Source organism: Suricata suricatta, chromosome 10, assembly GCF_006229205.1.
Source record: "Suricata suricatta isolate VVHF042 chromosome 10, meerkat_22Aug2017_6uvM2_HiC, whole genome shotgun sequence".
Classification (NCBI taxonomy): domain Eukaryota; kingdom Metazoa; phylum Chordata; class Mammalia; order Carnivora; family Herpestidae; genus Suricata; species Suricata suricatta.
This window is the reverse complement of record NC_043709.1, coordinates 29,283,977-29,303,423: the sequence shown is the minus strand read 5'-3', so window position 1 is coordinate 29,303,423 and position 19,447 is coordinate 29,283,977. Positions and strand designations below refer to the sequence as shown.

At 41.7% G+C, this 19,447-nt stretch overlaps 1 protein-coding gene across 2 annotated transcripts in view; it reads right to left on the bottom strand.

Annotated features, from left to right (window-relative positions):
- The window catches only part of POC1B (POC1 centriolar protein B), a 92,732-nt gene that overhangs the window by 57,585 nt on the left and 15,700 nt on the right, over positions 1–19,447 (bottom strand). For both annotated transcript variants that reach the window (XM_029953803.1, XM_029953802.1), the window contains exons 3-4: positions 14,266–14,437; positions 9,676–9,855 (exon numbers count right to left, since the gene is read on the bottom strand). In XM_029953803.1, the coding sequence (XP_029809663.1) occupies positions 9,676–9,855; positions 14,266–14,437 (352 nt within the window). The remainder of the gene's footprint in view (positions 1–9,675; positions 9,856–14,265; positions 14,438–19,447) is intronic.

The following is a 19,447-nucleotide window of genomic DNA, read 5'->3' as shown; positions in this document are numbered from 1 at the left end:
GATTTTTTCCCCTAAAAATTAATCCTGGAAAAGCAATACTATTGGATGAGCTGTCTCAATAGCCTCTACTTATTTTTGATTGAAGACAGCATAAAAAAAGCACACCTTATCCAGGAACACATATTATTTTTAAAAATACAGGGCTATAATAATTTTACCTATTAGAAAATTTCTTTGCCACTAAAAAAGATATTTCCCATATATATATATATACACATATATATGTATATATATAAAATGATCAATGCTTTTTTATTACTCACTAAAGAAAAGTTGAATGTTAGAAAAAGGGAAATACAGTAAGTAAAGAAGCTCCAGAGTGCCATCACTCAAAATCACACTTACCATTGTATGTATAACAGGTACTTTATCTTTATAGAGTTCTGAATTTTCTTCCCAACCCCAACATGAACATTTTCATGTCATTACTTGCATACACTCCCCTTTTAATAGCTACACAATAGTCTACATTTTTTGAACTGGTTTTTTTTTATTTAAAAAAATTGGCTCTTTCCAATATCTCACCATTATAAATTATACTGAAAGCAGTATCTTTGAGTACAAAGCTTTTTCTTTTGCATACACAAGGGTATTTAGAATATAATTCCAGTTGTGAAGTCACTGCACCAAAGACATCTGAGACAGTTTGCAAATTGATTTCTAAAAAGACTATACTAATTTATATTTTAAAACCATGAATATTTTTCTAATAGATAGCATATACCTTGAAAAGATTTCTATGAATTAAAATCTATGATCATAAAAACACTATGCCAAAGAACATAGCAAGCTAGCTATTCACCACCTCTTACATGAATAGGCACCATCTCTATGCCACAGAGAGTAGGCCTAGGCTCCAAGAACAAATTTATGGTAAGCACTAAGCACAGACACAGAATTTTAATTACTTAAGTCCTTGGTATACATTTAAAATTCAAATACTACAGGGAACAATTGCTCTGCTCACCCTCAACATTTATTTAAATACATTGCTCATATAATAGGAGGAAGAGCAGTATCACTTGAACAATTTTTAATGTTTAGTTGTTTAATTCATCTACAAATTTGGTAAATGTATGGTATGCAATAAAAACCCTACTTATATGCTTCCCAATAGAAATCTAGTTATTTTATCTTTATATTAAATAGTCCATCCAGTTCCCCACTGATTGGAAATGCTATGTATCATAACACATACATGGGTATGCTTCTAGTCTTTCTATGACTTATTTCAATTTCTATAATTTTATTTTTTAACTTTATTTATTTTGAGAGAGACAGAGCAGAGAGAGCATGCATGCATGTGCACAAAAGGGGGAGGGGCAGAGAGAGGGAGAGACAGAATCCAAAGCAGGCTCCACACTGCCAACACAGAGCCCAATGAGGGGCGCAAGCTCACAAACCAGGAGATCATGACTTGAGGTCACAAACCAGGAGATGAAGAGTCAGATGCCTAACCGACTGAGCCACCCAGGCATCCCTAATTTCTATAATTATATACTGTGTTCTGAGAGCTCGCTGGACAAGTTTCTTCTTATTCTTTTTCTTGTCATCTTTTTTCTTGGCTATTCTTGCACTTTTAACCATATGAATTTTGAAATTGGCTTGGTAGGCTTCACTAAATTCCTTTACAGAACTTCTAGACAGCGAGTAATGGTTATCAGACTAATTCTTCTACTATAAACAATCATATAACCAGGCAAAATATACGAAGCAACTGTTTTTAAGCACTGCAGTACACGGCTGTGAATCTTTAGAGGCTGATAACATATATGAGGTGAACACCAAGTCTGTCCCAGAATTCTACCTGGGAGCATTTTCCAAATCACAGAACAAAGATGGAGAGCTCAAGGAGACAGCAGCTGTCCAGCTGGGCAGAGGAGACAAAAATCAGAATGCAGAACTGGGTTAAAGGGCTGGAAGTTTGAAGACAGGGTGTGAGAGAGGAGCTATGAAGAGTAGAACCAAAAAAAATCTGCCTCCGAGGCTCCCTGAGTCTGGCCCAAAACAAAGCTGCTTATGCTCTGGGCAACAAGGCTTGGCAGAGAACAAGCACTGGAGACTATGAGCCCAACAAAGACGCCAGAGGTTAGACAGTACTGAGAGATGTTCACGTTCTGGGCAGATTTTGCTGAATGCTTCAGGCATTTAGTGGAGTTGCCAGAAGGGCCACTAGTACTATAGCCCAAGTGTCAAAGCTACTCTAAATCCATGCCAAAACTAGTCTAAATCCAAGCCTCAAGAGAATCTAGGTAACCGCTTACCAGACCAAAACTCAAGACTTTTCAGTAATTAGAGAGAGAGTCATCCATGTTCCCAAACACTTAGTAATGTTTGGGCATACAATTAAAAAAAAAAATCAGAAAACACAGAAAGAAGCAGAGAATTTGGACCTAAATGGGACATAGATGTTAGAATTAACAGACAAGAACTTTAAATAATTATTACAAATATGTTTAGGATTTAAAGGAAAGGATGGGCATAAAGAACAAACAAATAGGGGACCTAATCAGGGAAATGGGTAAGCTTAAAATAGATTAGACATTGCTGGAATAGACATACCAGGAAGCTAAAGACAGGCCAACACACACTATACGAACTGAAGCACAAAGAGAAAAAACTTGTAAGAATATAAGCAGGGTCTCAATAAACTATGGGATAATATCAAGATTTAACATATGTGAATTTGGAATGCCAGAAAAAGATGAGAAAGAAACGAGGGCAGAAAAGTATATTAGAATAACAAAATTTTCCCAAATGTGATAAAACTATCAATCCTTTTATCTACATAGTTCCATAAACCATGAGAAAAATATACAAAACCATACCCAAACTCATTATGGTCAGATTGCTTAAAAAAAAAGAAAGAAAGAAAGAAAAGGAAAGGGAAAAAAATCCTAAAAGCAGCAAAAAAAAAAAAAAATGCATTGCATGTAGGGGAATAACAGTAAAAATGACTGCAACCTATACATTAAAAAAATGCAAAGCAGACAATGAAAGGATATCCCTTAAGGCCTAAAAGAAAATGTATACACCAAATTAGAATTTTACATCTCAGCAAAAATATCCTTCTAAATGGATAAACAGGGGTGCCTGGGTGGCTCAGTCAGTTGAACGTCCAACTCTTGATTTCAGCTCAGGTCATCAACTCACAGTTGTGCAACTGAGTCCCACATCAGGCTCTGTACTAGGCATGGAGCCGGCTTAAGATTCTTTTTCTCCCCATCGGTCTGCCCCTTTTTCTAACTTGTGCTCTCACTCTCTCAAAATTAGATAAGATAAAACAAAACAAAACAAAATGGATAAACAAAAAGAGCGAACTCATCACCAGGAAACCGACACTACAAGAAATAGTACCTGAAGTTTTTTAGGTTGAAGGGAAATGATACCAATTGGAAACTTGAATCTATTTACACAAAAGATTAAGAAGTGCTGGAAAAGGTAAAAATGAGGGCAAATATAAAGACTTTTTTGTTTCTTATTTAAAAGAAATAAATTGTCAGCTCATACCATATACAAGTATAAAATTGTTGAGAGTTGGGAAATTGGAGATAAATTTTTATAATTTCCAACATTAGAACTTTATAAGTTCTAGTATTATATATAAAACTGCATAAACTAATTCAAAAGTAGACTTTGATATATTAAGGATGTAGACTGTAAACCCAAGACAAAGAGTAAAGCTAAAAAGCCCAAAAAGGAGATAAAATGGGATACTAAGAAATAACCAATCCAAAAGAAAGGGAGAAAAAAATAAATGGGACAAATAGAAAACACAGAGTAAGATGGCCAGAGAGGCTCTGCAGTTTCTCATGAATCACTAATGCCAAAGTAAGAAAACAAGTGATTAAAAAAAAAAAAAAAAAAAAAACACAACCACAAGACACCAGCGAGATAAAGGCATTCCATTAAGACTAGGCATGCTCAGTGCAAAATTATCAATCTGAACAGGGAATAGCCAAAATGGAAAAATAGTGATGCCCCATAAACATTCTCCATCATAACATACATGTACAGTCCTCAAGCATTTGATATTAAAAATCCACGGAATGACTCTTCCTTGAAGAAGCCCATGGAAAACTCCTACCAAAGCTACCTGCACACCCCTCACTGATTCATTTTTGCGCAACTCATTTTGCCTTCCCCACCCCACTATGACACTGCAGTGCTTCTCACATTGTGTGACTCTCCACCTCACTAACTCCCTCCGTCAGAGTCACCTGAACAGAGACGTCTTCCCTGAGCCATGTGTAAAAGAGCACCTGCCAACTCCATCACTGTCTACCTTGTTATTCTACAGGGATTTCCTAGAAAGCACATATCACTAATATATTGTTTTATTGTCTATCTCCCTTTGGTAGAAGGAACTCCACAAGACTGGGAATTGTGTTTTGCTTTCCATGGTATCTACAGAATTTAGAACTATGCCTGTCAAGAGAATACAATCTGAATAAAATACTTATAATTCAAAGTCTAACAGGGAAGAGAGTCCTAAGCAGACTGGACCTCATAAACAGGACAATTCAGTGGCATAGAGGACTCGTAATAAGTGGGGCCTGGGAGAATCATAAACATTTCCTGGAAGAAGAGCTGCAGACCAGGATGGGTAAGGGGGGCGGAATCGGGGCCATTCCAGGCATGGCGGCGGCTTGTGGAAAAGGCACACAGCACAGCAGAGCATCACACACAGTAGCATAGTGCATAGGGAAGGGGACGAAAGACAAGGTTGTGACAGGAAGGCAGAGCAGACAAGCCAGGGCAAGGAGTCACCTGTACTCCTTGTACTATACCTGAGCAACAGTACAACCAGGTTTGCATTTCACAAAGGTTTCTTCGGAGACAGCAGGGCAGTGGGGAGAGAGGAGGGGGAGTCGGGGGAGAGCAAAGGCAAATCTGTATCAGGAAGAACACTTAGGAGGTTATTGCAAAAGTCTCCACAAGAGCCCCTGATGCTACAACTTAGACTGGCATTGGGGGTGAAAACAAAACAGGTGTCTTGAGTGCACATCAATGGGTGCAAGAATAACTCTATGTTTCCCAAACTCTGCTCTGCTATCAAATCTTACAGAAAGTGCCTCTTAAAAAAAAAAAAAAAGTGAGAATTTTTAAGGCTCATTTCTCTCACACACACATGCACACATGCAAACACACGTTAATAAAACCAGGTATGACTGTATCTGGAAACCACACCATGTGATTAGATAGCAAGTCTTTCTTTCTCCAGCTTACAGCTCTGTGGTCCCCTGAATCAGGTCACGTCTTTGCCAACATGGCCCTCAGCAGCCACAGGCTTCAATAAGCCTAAGCGGTGCCTAGCTGGCTCAGTCAGAAGAATACAAGACTCTTGATCTCTGTGTCATGAGTTCGAACCCCATATAGGGTAGTACAGAGATTAAGATAAACAAACTCTAAAAAAAGGAAAAAAGAAATAAGCCTAAGGTAGCAATCCCAGGGAAAAGGCCTGCTGTTCTAACAAGACTCACTAACTCCTGTAGGAGTTGGTTCCAGATGGCAAGCCTGAGCTGAATGCCTCTGTCGGGACTGGAGATCACAGCACACCAGCACATATATAACATACATGGACTGTAGGGGAGGGCTGGTTCCTCAGGGAAAGCTTGGGCCCTGTCACCAGAAAACAGAACAGATGCTAGGCAGACAGAGCGCAGGGTTCCACCACTGCCTTCTCCTCTCTGACTGATGAGGGAAAACCAAATGTTGGGCTCTTCCCCAGTTTCTAAGTTTCTCCCCAGCTGATGGTGCTCATCCGGAGGAATGGCAGGCTTATGGCATCACACAGACCTGAACGCTGTATTTCTCATCCTCATAACAGTCCATTTAAGAAGCCTCATTACCCTCACCCCCTGCTGAGGCTGAGCGCTATGGACTAACTCACCCAAGGGTAATGATGTGGCACAGGTAGGCCTATGAATCTTGACCTATCTCATGCCAACCATCTACAGCAGTCATGCTGTGGGTTGTAAGACCAATTTGTAAAGAGCTCAGGAACAATCATGCTTCTTCCCAATTAAGCCCTCCAGTGCCTCCATGTTACCTGGAGGATGAACTCCAAAGTCTTTTCAAAACACCCACGGCCCTGAGCCTCCCCACCTTCAATCTCCCTCATCCCACTTTACTTCCTGTGACAGGCAAGGGCTGAATAATTAACGTTGCCTGAGCACAAAATGTTTTGCAGACAACTCCTGCTGGTTCCCTCTGTGAATGGCCGGCCACCCCTCCCCATTGACAAGCCGGCTGCAAGCCTTTTCTTCCCCCACCGGCCCTCAGGGCTGGGCCTGCTGTGTCCCCCTAGCTGTTTCCTCACACAAGTCCAGCTCAATGTCCTACTGCCCTTCCTGCCTTGTGCATCATCTTCCCACAGGAGACATCATTTTATACTTATTTTTTATTTTGTTTTGTTTCCATTGAACTATAAAATAGAAACGCTCCATGAGGCTAAGACTTCAGTTTTCATCTCTACCTACTCGACATGGAGCACAGATACGTGGTACACAGTGGGAACAGACAACAAAACAAAACAAACAAACAAAAAAGAGTAAACGCTTGGGAAAGACTGATCAAAACAAGCAATATTTTAAAGACCAAAGCTTTAAATTATTGGTGATGTTTTCAACCATTCACACATTCTTCTGTCTTATATTAGCAATACCTATTTTGCATTTCTTAAAAATACTTATTTATTCTTGGGAGAGCGCAAGCAGGGGAGGGGTACACAGGATCTGAAGTGGACTGCACTGACAGTCTGAGAGCAGTGAGCCCAGCATGGGTCTCGAACCCACAAATGCAAGATCATGCATGGCCTGAGCTGAAGTCGGATGTTCAATCAGCTGAGCCCCCTAGGTGCTCCTTCTTTTGCATTTATATTATACATAGATGCTACAGTATAAGGACAAGGAATAAAATATCTCCTAGAATCTTCTACGGGAAACATTTTCTCTCATCTGAACAGCTTGATAGGATTCCCTCTTGTTAAAACATGAAGAAATGTCAGCCACCATCATTCCATTAATCCCTTGGCTGCAGGAATGTTAGGCTAAACCTGCCAAATTTGCACTAATCAAGGCGACAAGGTTCTACACAGAAATGTCTCTTCATACCCTCTAAATTGTATGACACTTATCATCAACCACCTTAAATTATGTAGGAAGAAAATAGACACATAGGACACATTGGATAAGTAATGGCTATTGTTCAATGGTTTTGCTTATGATGAGCTGATGAGGTAACAAAAACCAGTGTCTTTACCAAAAATCTCCAGAGTCAGCCCTAGTCGGGGCTAAATAATGGCTCCCAGTACCTGGCCCAGCTTTTGTGCCTCATCTGTTCTCTGGGCCTGATCCACTAGGTGACAGATCTCTGTATACAACATCATTTAATAAATAAATGCAAGTGATTTGACCAGCCTCTTGGCATCCTCACATATGTCACCTCCTAGGTAGGAAAAATTACCAACTCAAGCTACACAGTATCTTTAAAAATGAAACAAGATTGAGATGTCCAATGACAATGAGGATGATGGTTACGATCTGTCTAGTGATTATTCTGTGGAAGCCATGATTCTAAATGCTTTATGTAAATCTACTCATTTATATACCATGACAACCTGTGTGGCAGATCACTATTATCATCAGCCTAATTTTATAGGTAAGAAAACTAAGGTGCTGAGAAGTTAGGTAATCTTCCCGAAGGCCACATAGCGGGTAGTGCTGGGGCTGGAATTTTAACCTATTTATTTAGGTCTCAGGTCCATGTTCTTGATCACACAGCTATGTGCAATATACAGAAATAATACTTCCTGTATTTCTTTTAGCCAAAGCCAAAAGTAAGGAAAAAACTATTGGCTAAAAGTAGAACCTTTTTTCTTCTTCTTAGACTCACTGCCGTAGATTATAATCAACACCTGAACAATGTCCCACAAGGAGCATGGGATGTAAGGCAAGACAGAGCTGGGCTCCCACTCCCGCACCGCCCCATCCTAGCTGGGGATGCCCAGCAAGTCGTTTCATACAGTGTGCGCAGGGCCCGCTGGCCGCAGCCTGCACAGATTTTCCCCAGTAACGATGTCTATGCCAGCCCTCTTCGCTTCAGGGCTGTCCTCTCCGTCCACCCCCAAGAACACAAGGGTGGTAGGCCCTCTCACCCCTCAGGCTGGGGTGACTGGTCTGTCAGGCTCCTGGCTAACCTGTGACAACCATGGCGTCTCACTCCCTGGTAAAGGGATGGGCACAGGATCCAAGCTGAGAGCTGCCCATAGTTCTTTTCTAACTGGAGGTAGGAGCTTTTCCTGTCCAATCACACAGCTGTGAGGACTTAGGCCTAGAGCTGGCAGTGACCTCACCCCCAGGGCATTTGAGAGAGTAGAGCCACATGTAGACAGGCCTCGAGAGAGACTGAGGGCATTGCAGCCCCTGGTTCTCTACTCCAGGGTCACCACACATCAGCCAATTAAACCACCTTGAGAGGAGAGAAGGAATTTCTTTGGGCTTCTATCACTTTCAAATAGACAAGTTCTGACTTTAACTCTGAAACTCCCTTCCTTCATCTGCAAAACTAGGAAAATGAAACAATAGCCCTAAAATTTTTTTTCGACAATAATAATTGAAAAAAACCACACAATAGCCCTGCTCTCCCAGGGCAGTTCTGTAGGGTATTATTTTAAATACTTAAGCGGTGTCTCTTGGGACCAGAAAGGCTCCCTTGTTGTCAGCTAACATTACCACACAATAGCACCTGTCCCAATAGACTGTGGCGGACTGTGGGACTGTGGAGCTGTTCTCAGTTCCTCTCTTTCCCTGTCACACTGGGTGTGGCAACTATGTTGGCTGCACCTTCAAACTACATGTGGAGTCCAACTATTCTCGAAATCTCCACTGCCACCACCCGGGTCCAAGCCGGATGTGAGCTATTGCACACGCCTCACCACACCCCCTGCTCCTGCCCTGACTTCAACAGCTTTTCCCCTCACAGCTGTCTGCTGTCAGATGACCCCTTTAAAATGTCAGTCAAAGAGCGGCACAGGCCCCAGGGCCACCTCCTCTCCCTCAGAACTGAGATCAGCCCCCACCTGGCTGCGGCAGCGACTGCAGCCTTCCTGCGGCCTCCCCCCCCCCCCCCCCCCCCCCCCCCCCCCCCCCCCCCCCCAAGCTCTCCAGCTCCTCCCCCATACTCTGCTCCACACCAGCCTTCCTGCTGGGCCTCCAACAGCCCCCAGCTCCCACCCCAGGGCTTCCGTACCGGTTTCCTCCATCTGAGACAGTCCTTCTCCCAAACATATGCAAGCCTCGCCCCCGCCCTCTGTTACAGAGATCCTGCTTAAAGGCCACCCTGTCTTGTTGAGGCAGTTGCTGTTTAAACTTGCAGGCCCTTTCAATTCGGCAGTTTTTCTCCGCGGCACTTAGCACCGTGGAGCTACCGTCTATTTTCCTACCTGTCTATTGTTTACCTCCCCTTTCTAGAATGGAAGCAGGGATTTTGACTGTTTTGCTTACTATTATTCCCAGAACATGGCAGGCACATGACAAATATTTGCTGAATGGAAGAATGAATGAATTTGTCCTTGACCCCCTTTTCTGGGGGCTGATTTGGGGGCAGGGGGGTAAATACAGACTACAGCAGGGAAAAAAAAAGTGGAAATCTCATTAGAAACTTCCCACTTACTTGGCACAGCGTACCCAGTGGGTATGTCGGTACAAGGAATACAAGAAACGCTGGCGGTACATGTTCCATACTTTGATGGATTTGTCTTCAGAAGCCGTAGCTAGAAACTGGCCATCAGCTGAAAAGTCTACACTTCGAACTGGAGCTGTATGTGCTTTAAATTCAGAGGATTTTCCTCTCCTGGAAATAAACAGTTTATAAAACTTGATGTTAAATATAATCAATATCTAATCAGTATACAGTCTTTGAACATATAAAACTGTTTACCTCCTGTAACAAACTGACAGAAGTGTGAAAAGTTTCTTCATCAACACTCTTTAAAGCTAGTTTTATTCATTAAAGTCACAACATATATTTAACAAGAAAAGACCCTCGTAGTCCAACCCAGAAATGCACTTGCTATTTTTGTTTTAATTAAAGCTAGAGAAACAATATTTTGGACAAATCTCTACCATGAATTTTAAGTTCCTGTTCCTCCTCTAGAAATAGCAATAAATAGTTTAAGGAACCTGAAATCTAGAAAAGCTAAGATCAATTAATGAACAGCTCCAAGGAAGTGCTTTCAAACTAGGGTCACATGGAAGTTGTGTGGTCTGGGAAGGAAGACGACCCTTAACACCACTTCCCCCTTTGCAGAATGACTCTAGGTAACCTGAGTCTCTGACTCACCGGTGTTTCCGGCTGCCAGCAGCAAGAACGCAGACCCCTGGGGTGTATCTAAGGCCTTGTTCACCCAGGGCCCAGTCTTACACTCACAAGCCCAGTCTTACATGCACGAGCAAAACAAAGGACAAACGGTAACAACTGTATTCCAGTTCTTAACACTTTGAAATTTCAGATGCTTTTTTTTTTCTTGGCGAGGATGGGAAAAGGAGAATAGGGAAAGAAAAGATGGAGAAAGTAATGTGTGGTATTTGAGAAGCACCAGAAAAAAAAAAGTTTAAATAGTTAGGGGCAGGCTAGCAGATAGCGTTGGAGTTCACAGGTGGCAGCTGGGAAAGTACTACTTTGTGCCAGCACTCCAAAGGTCCCCAGATACTTCACTTTACACTACACCGGACTTAGCAATTTTTTTTCCCATTCAGAAAGTCATATTTGTACATAACTGTTTGAAAAACATCAGGCAACAGAATTTGCAGAAGTCATACTCAACCACTCCCCCTTCTCTCACATCTAATAGGTGGACAAAACTGATTTAGTGATAGTGATATTGCTATCACTTCTCAAATATCCTTTCAATACCTCCTCTCTCTTCCATCCCAGCTCTGCTTACAGCAAGGTAAACACACCCCACGCATCCTTTACCTAGACTATTGTGAAAGCCTCTTACCTGGTCTCCCTGCACTAATCTCCGGTCCCCTCCAGTCACCTACACACTGTGCTTATTACCTCGCTAAAAGCATAATTCTAAGCATGTAAAGCTCAGTGTAAACGTGTCGCGGGCTGCCCTCCAAGAAAAGGTACAACGACCAAGTTCTTCCACCAGGCATCCAGCCGGTACAGTTACACTGACCTTTGGACTCAGAACAGTTGCAGAACTTCAAACACACCTCAGGCTTTGCATTTCCTGCTTTGTCTCAGCCTGGATTATGTCTCCCATCCTAACGACCTTGACCAACCCAGGCAGGCTTAATTGTTCCCTATCTGCTACATCTATTTTGCTTATTACATTATACGCTCTTTAAAAAAAAAATAAACCTGTTTATTTTCTATTAAGCTGAGTTTTTTTTGAGGACAGGAATGATGATTTATTCATCCCTATAAGACCAGCACCAAACATTAAAAAAAAAATTTTTTTTTTTAAAGGGAGAGGCGGGTGGCTCAGTCGGCTGGACACCCTACTTCAGTTCAGGACATGATCTCACTACTCATGGGTTCAAGACCCGCACCAGGTTCTGGGGTAACAGCTCTGAGCCTGGAGCTGGCTTCAGATTCTGTGTCTCCCCCTCTCTCTGCTCCTCCCCTGCTCTCTTTCTCCCTCTCTCTGTCTCAAAAAATAAACAAACATTAAAAAAAAATTTTTTTTAAAGACCAGCACCTAGCACAATATCAGGCACATAACAAACGCTCGATATGTTTTGTTAAATTACACTGGGAAGAGTCACTGCTTATTGGTTCTTACATCCACCCTGGCCTATCCCTCCAGTCGTCTGGAGAAGGCAAAAGTGACTTGGTAATGAATCTCCATCACCTGATATATTTACTCCAGGAAAAATGAAAATTGATATTTAAAAAAATGGGAAGGAGTATTCAGGGCCTGGTTCAGTGAGGTTTCCAGGGAAAGTTCTATGCATAACAGGAGGCGGTTTGGCCTGAATTCAAGACCACAGCCCAGAGAAAACAAGGACAAGACTGGCATCTGGTGTGACTGCGACGCCAGGAGACAGTCCGCACTCCAGCAGCCGACCTGCTTGCTTTCTTTCTCAGGGGTTTTCCTCTCGGCTACAGCCTGGTCCAATTCCTGGATCTGGACTCAACAAGAAGGATATAAAAAACCACAAAAGGAGTGCCTTGTGTTTGTTGCACAGCTGTTTAACTGGTTAGGTCCTCACTTGCCTAGACATTGGCTCTCTGCCTCCCACAAATTTACCTGCACTTTCTGCCCTGACGGACTCCAGGCCAGAACCGCTTCCTTGCTTGCTCCTCCTATTGTTCCCTAGTCTGCCAGTCACTGGCTGTCCTGTCTCCAAATACAGCTGCCTAGCATCCCTCTTATCCCTGTGCGCACACTGCCCCCCACCAACCCCCGCCCCAAGGAGGTGGATTCTCCTTCTGAATCTGGGCTGGCTGTGGCTTACTCTGACCATAGCAGGAGGCAGAAGTGACCTTGTGGAAGTTTCAGACCTAGCCCTTCAAAGGTCTAGCAGCTTCCATTTTTACTGTCCTAGAACCCAGCTGGCACATGGTCAGAAGTCCTTATCCGGCTGGAGAGAGGCCCTCTGGGAGACCAGGGTGCCCCAGCCAATAACCAGCACCAGGCCCCAGGCGTATGGGTGGGTGAGTGCTGGATCCGCTAGCTTCGTAGCCGTGTTAACAGCCAACTTCAAATGGGGCACAAGAATCACCCAGAAGACCCACAAAATAATAAATGATAGTTTCTGTATTAAGCCAAGTTTTGAGGACTGCTAAACTGCAGTAACTGATATACCAGCTTCCAGCCTACTGCCATAATCCATGACTGCCCTGGCTCCATATGACAGGGTTTAGAAAAAGGAACCAGAGGCATCTACACAAGCCTAACTGTGGCACTGGGATCAGCCAGTACAGATTAACGACTCCGTGTGCCGTTAGCTCACTACCCTTGTACAGTTTGCTCACTGAGAGTTCCTAGAATGCATACGGGGGGCCTGAAGTTGTGTTGTGCTGAAGACAGCAAAACCACTAGCCCTGAATACCCAAAGGTAAGGATTTTAGAAAACAGTTTCCCTTTTGGACCCAAACCAGTCTCTCTCCCTCCCAGTTCCCTTCTACACTGCCACCCATAGTGTCATCATATGTCTCTTCTCTTCAGTCATTTTTGCTACCATCAGGGTAATGTTCAGATTTCTCAGCATGGAGATTCCCTTGGGTGGTGGCAAAAAAAATAAGTGCCCGATACCATGAAAATGCCACGTGCACTTTCATTTGGGAGTGCCTGAGCCTGTTCAGTCACATACCGCAAATCAACTCCTGCCACAAAAGAGCCAAGGAAAATGCTCAAATGCTTATTCCCTGAGGTACTTACCAGAGGAAATGATATAATATGTGGGATTGTTCTAAAAATACTTTAGCTAAAGAAAAAGGGGGGGGGGTTGGTGAAACAACTGATAACTGTTGATCCTGATAACTGTTGGATTTAGTTGATGAGGATGGGGGAAGGGAATGTTGTGCTATTTCTTCTATTTTCATATGTGTTTGAAAACATATAATTAAAAGTTCAAAAAAAAAGTTCAAAAGCTTTTTAAAATATCATGGCTCCATAATGGCTTAAAATAGATAAGCTATCAGCTAGGATTTAAAAGGCCTCGTATAGAGACATTTGTCATAATGATGTGTCAAATGCAATGATTTAAACATTTTTCAGAAACTTTCCTTAGCAAGAAAACTTCAGAGCCCAATAATGAATTCTATGCATCCATGAATAGTTCTGGCACAGGGATTACTGGAGATCCAATGACCCACAGAAGATCCACAAATTGATACTAGTAGATTAATAAACTATAAAATTTCAGTTATATGTGTCAGTTTGTATCTCTCCAGGGAGACATTGTGAAGTTTACATCAGATTTAGAAAGGGATTGATAACCATCCCCCTGCCACAAAAGAAAAAAAGAAAAGAAAAAACAAAAAAGAAACGTGAAGCCTATTTCCATGGTTAGAAATAGGTTTCAAATAGAAGAGATAACTCAGTGTTAATGATGGAAAAATGGCATGAAACAGTTTGCTAACTTTATGACAAGGGCAGCACATCTCGCCCGCGATTCAGAGTAAGAACGGCGCAGGTAACTGGGGGTTCAGGCATTCTCGAGAAATGCAGAAGGAACCTCCAGGCTCATTTTCTTTCACATTCCTAAATCCAGAGCATATCAGGTGTTACTTTGTTTCTCTTACTTATCAGGAATCCAGAGTCTAATGGTTCTGTCTCGAGAAGCAGATGCCAGTAAGTTTCCAAGTGGGGAAAACTGCACGCTAGTCACCACATCCTTGTGACCCACGTATCTGAAAGCTCTAGCTTGTGGCTTGCAATTCCATAGCATGACGAACGTATCCCAAGAAGCAGTAGCTATCAAGAAAGAGAAGAACAAACCACTGATTGTTAAAATGCAAATGTAGGCATGTCTCATTACAATGGGCAGCGTAACTAGTAACGAGATGTCCAGGTAACAGAGGGGCTGGAGGTTTTTAAGCCTGACCAGGTCATGGAAAAAATAATTTTAAAAGCAACTCAAAGTTACATCACTAATGTGCAAAGGTAGCTGTGTTCTATGCAAGCACAAGGCAGGCAGGATTACTGGCCCCTGCACCTGACTGGAGCTCAGTGACATTTACTAGAACAGTGCATAACACAGGCCCTCAGGACTAGGAGTAGTTCTGTCTCTAACTCCCAGGATGACTGAGACAGTTACTTCGCATCTGTGTCATCGAGACTGAATGCTTTTCCTGAGACAGCTGGGAATGATGATTTTTAAAACCTGTTTATGTGAAGGTAATTTCACACTTAAGAGGAAACATAAGAATAGTATAAAGAACATTAATACACCCTTTGCCAGATCTTTTTTTTTTTTTTGAGAGAGAGAGAGAGAGAGCACACAGTGGGGAGGGACAGAGGGAGAAAGAATCTTAAGTAGTTTCCATGCTCAATAGGAGCCTGCCGTAGGCTCCCACAATCCTAGGATCATGACCTGAGCCAAAATCAAAAGTAGGACACTCATCTGACTGAGCCACCCAGCACCCCTACCCTTTGCCAGATCTACCTGTTGTTAATATGTTGCCTCACGTGGTTCATAATTTTCTCTTATGCTCACTTGTACTCAACTCTGTATACATCAGCGAGGCTACATGCTGTCTCTCTCTCTCTCTCTCTCTCTCTCACACACACACACACACACACACGAAGTTCCACCCCCACCCCCCAACCATTTGGAATTGAGTACATTATCATGGTGCCTTACTCCTAAATACTTCATTGTGTTTTTTCTAAGAATAAGGATAGTCTCTTACATACCCATAGCAGTATCAACTTTAGGAAATTTATTACTGACTACTTTAATCTACCAACTATTTTCCAATTTTGTTCACTGACCCAGTAATGTCTTATGGCTGGAAAGCATTACACTATTCAATATCTAAAGTATTATGCTGCAAATAAGATCTACAAAAAGATGACACATTCCCTTACCTCAAGGAATCACAATATCATAGGAGAGACAATTCATTAATATTGTACATGTTCAGAGGACTTTTAGAAATTATTCGTTCATTTTCCGTACCTTCTACTCCCCTTCACCTACTGTGCCCATCCCCCCAGCCTCCCCTCTGGCAAGCATGTATTCTTTGTATTTATTGGTTTGTTTCTGCTTTTTTTGGTTCGTCTTCATTTATTTGTTTTCTAGATTCCACATACAAATGAAATCATATGGTATTTGTCTTTCTCTGACTTATTTCACTTAGAATATCTCTGAGGTCCACCTATGTTGCCACAATTCATTCCTTTTTGTGGCTGAGTAATAGTCCTCTGTGTGTGTGTGTGTTGTGTGTGTGTACCACACCTTCTTTATCTACTCATCAACTGATGGACACTTGGGTTGTTTCCATATTTTGGCTACTGTAAAAAATGCTACAGTAAACACAGGGATGCATATATCATTTTAAATTAGTGTTTTATTTTCTTTAGGTAAATAGCTAGTAATGGAATTACTAGATCATAAAATTTTATTTTCAATATTTTGAGGAATCTCCATTCTGTTTTTCAGAGTAGCTGTACCAATTTATGATCCCACCAACAGTATATGAAGGTTCTTCTTTCTTCACAACCCTGCCAACACTTATTTCTTGTCTCTTTGATTCTACCCATTATAACCGGTATAAAGTGATATCCCATGTGGTTTTGATTTGTATTTCCCTCACAATTAGTGGTGTTGAGCATCTTTATATATTTCTCTTGGCCATCTGTATGTCTTCTTTAGAAATACATCTATTCAGCTCCTCTGTCCATCTTTAAATCAGATGATTTGGTTTTTGGAAGTTGAGTTGCAAGTTTTTTATATATTTTGGATATTAGTCCCTTATTGGATTCATCATTTGCAAATATCTTCTCCCATTCACTAAGTTAGGTTTCCTTTTGGTTTGTTGGTAGTATCTTTCAATGTACAAAAGCTTTTTTTTTTTTTGTATAGTCCCAATAGTTTATCTTTGCTTTTGTTTCAATTGCCTGAGGATACATATCTAGAAAAATGTTTCTATGGCTGATGTCAAAGAAATTACTGCCTATTTTTCTTTTAGTGTTATGATTTCAGATCTCACATTTAGGTCTTTAACCCATTTTTTTCACTGAAATTGAATTTTTAATCCAAATGACTGTAATAGCTGAAAAGACAACAGACAAAACTGAATAGGACTTCTCTAACTGAAAATGAGAGGTAGTTGGTTTGCAGGAGAGCAAACAGTGCAGTGAGAGCATGGCACTGCAGTAACAGTAATAATTATGAAAGCGTAAAAATAACCAATGTCCTTTTGCTGCACATGTATAGCAAGCAACATAAAAGGAAAGGAGGAAAAAAGCGTTAAAAAACAGGGTGAGGACAAACCCACAAAACCCCAAACCTCAGAAATTAACATTAACTTAAGAACACAATAATGAAGACTTTTCATAGCAAAATTCTCACAATTCTTAAAATGGAAGTCTTCAAAAGTACTTCTTCAAATTGAAAAGCTGAAAACGATGAAGGCAGAACAGTTACCCTGGCTTGGAAGAGCTGCTACCTGTCACAAAGATAAAGATGACACTTAGTCCTCCTTCCAACCAGTGATATCTGATAAACCTGATGAACAGAACGGAGAGGCTGCCTGGCGGGCGCTGACCTCACTGATTGTGAAACCGTTCTCTGACAGTATCATAGATGCTCACGGGACGTTTCGATGTTCTTCATCCTTAGTGTTGTACGGAGTGGTTAGTGGTCCTTCCTGAGGAAAGGGCATCTGAGCAGAGACCTGAGTGCAGTGAGGAGTGACTCAGGCTGAAATGCGCAGGAAGAACACACTCTGGGCAGAAGGGACCCCAGGCACGACTCCTGAGACAATACTGTGGTTATAAGACTGATGAACAGCAAGGAGACCAGCAAGTCCACGGTGGAGGGCCGAAAACGAGAACGGTGGGGCGAAAGCTGAGAAGAATGCTGATGCCAGGCCAAGAGCCATGGCAAGACATGTATGTATTCCATAAGTGCCGTGTGAAACCTTTCAAGGATTGGGGGGAGGGGAGAGAAGCTCTTATGATCCGAGTTATGAAAACGACCACCCTGACAGCAAGAAAAGGATGGCCGTTACAAAAAACGATGTTGGGTCAACTGGGTATTCATAAGGGAAAACGATGTATCTTGACGTTTGCATTTTATACCATACACAAAATAATTCTATGTAGACTGCAGATCTATCTAAATGTGACAGGTAAAACAACACACTTTTAGACTAGATAGAACATGGGAGAATACCTTCATGGCCATTGGGGTAGGCAATAAACAGGACATGAAAATTATTAAATTACTAAAACTGCTAGAGGAAAAACAATATGTACTACACTAGAATTAAGAAACTGTGTTCACTGAAAGATTATTACCAAGTGAGTGAAAAGGCAAGTCATAGAGTGAAAGAGCATATATGCAGTACATACACACCACATTTAACAAAGAATCTGTAGAGAACCCTACAAATGGGTAAGAAAAGTCAGAAAAATAAGTAAAAGGCTTAAACAGGCACTTTATAAAGGAAGATACTAAATGGTCAATAAACACATGAAAAGGCTGTCAATTTAGTCTCAAGGAAAATGCAAATTAAAACCACAGTGAGATACACTACACACTCCTCAGAATGACTACAATGAAAAAGATAAGTAATACCACACCTTGATGAAAATGTGGATCTCGTTATAACACTGGTGGTTATAACCGTTTGGGAAAACTGCTTTGAAATATCTACTGAAGCTGAATATATACTTACCTTTTGACTCAGCAATTCCACTCCAGGTATATCCCTAACAGAAATTCTTATTCTATGTTTAGCAAAAGACTGTGGCAGTATGATCCAAAAGAGACCAACACTAGATATCTAACTACCCATCAAAGATGGATATATCAGTTGTGGTATATCCACATTGCGTACCTGCTGTGGAATTAGATTTCATTTATATGAAGTTCACGAGGTAGTAAATCTCATCAACAGTTATAAATCAGTACACAGATTACTGGGTGGTCAAAGGAGGGAGATTAGTAGCTACCAGGGAGCACAAGGGGGGACTCCTGAGGGCACTAGTAAGGTTCCTCGCTCTGGGTATTTGTTAAAGGGCATGTCACGTTGTGAAAATTTACCAATTTGTCCAATTTGGGTACATATCTTATATTTCGATAAAACATTTAGAAAAAAATTAGAAAATATCACCCTGATCGTTCTGTGCAGAATATACAGGGTCGAGGGGGTCAGACTTGAAGAAGAAAATCAATTAGGAGGCTACCGCAATAATCCAGTCAGGAGAAGGTGGTGGTTTGGACTAAGCTGGAGAAGTGGGAGACGTGGTCAAAATTAAGATATATTTAAAGGTAGAGCCTATGCAGCTTGCTACTGGACTCAATATAAGAGAGAAAGCAGAAGCAAACATGCCAGGCTTTTGGACTGGGCACCCAGATGAATCTTAGGGCCATATAATGAGATTAGAAAAATCAGAAGAAGGGAGACCAGGCAGCTAAGTCGGTTAAGCATCTGACTCTTGATTTTAGCTCAGGTCATGATCTCCTGGTTCATGGGTTTGAGCCCTGTGATGGGCTCTTCACAGACAGTGAGGAGCCGGCTTGGGATTCTCTCTCTCTCTCTCTCTCTCTCTCTCTCTCTCTTCATCTATCAGCCCCTCCCCTTAGTGTGCTGTCTCTGTCTCTCAAAATAAATAAACTTAAAAAAATAATGTGTTTAAAAGAAGAAGCAGAAGAGATAGAGGTTGGCAGTGAGGCAGGGTGGGGAGGGAATCAAAGAGTTATTTTTAGGATGCAGTAAGCTGGAGATACCATTAGACATATAAGTAGAAATG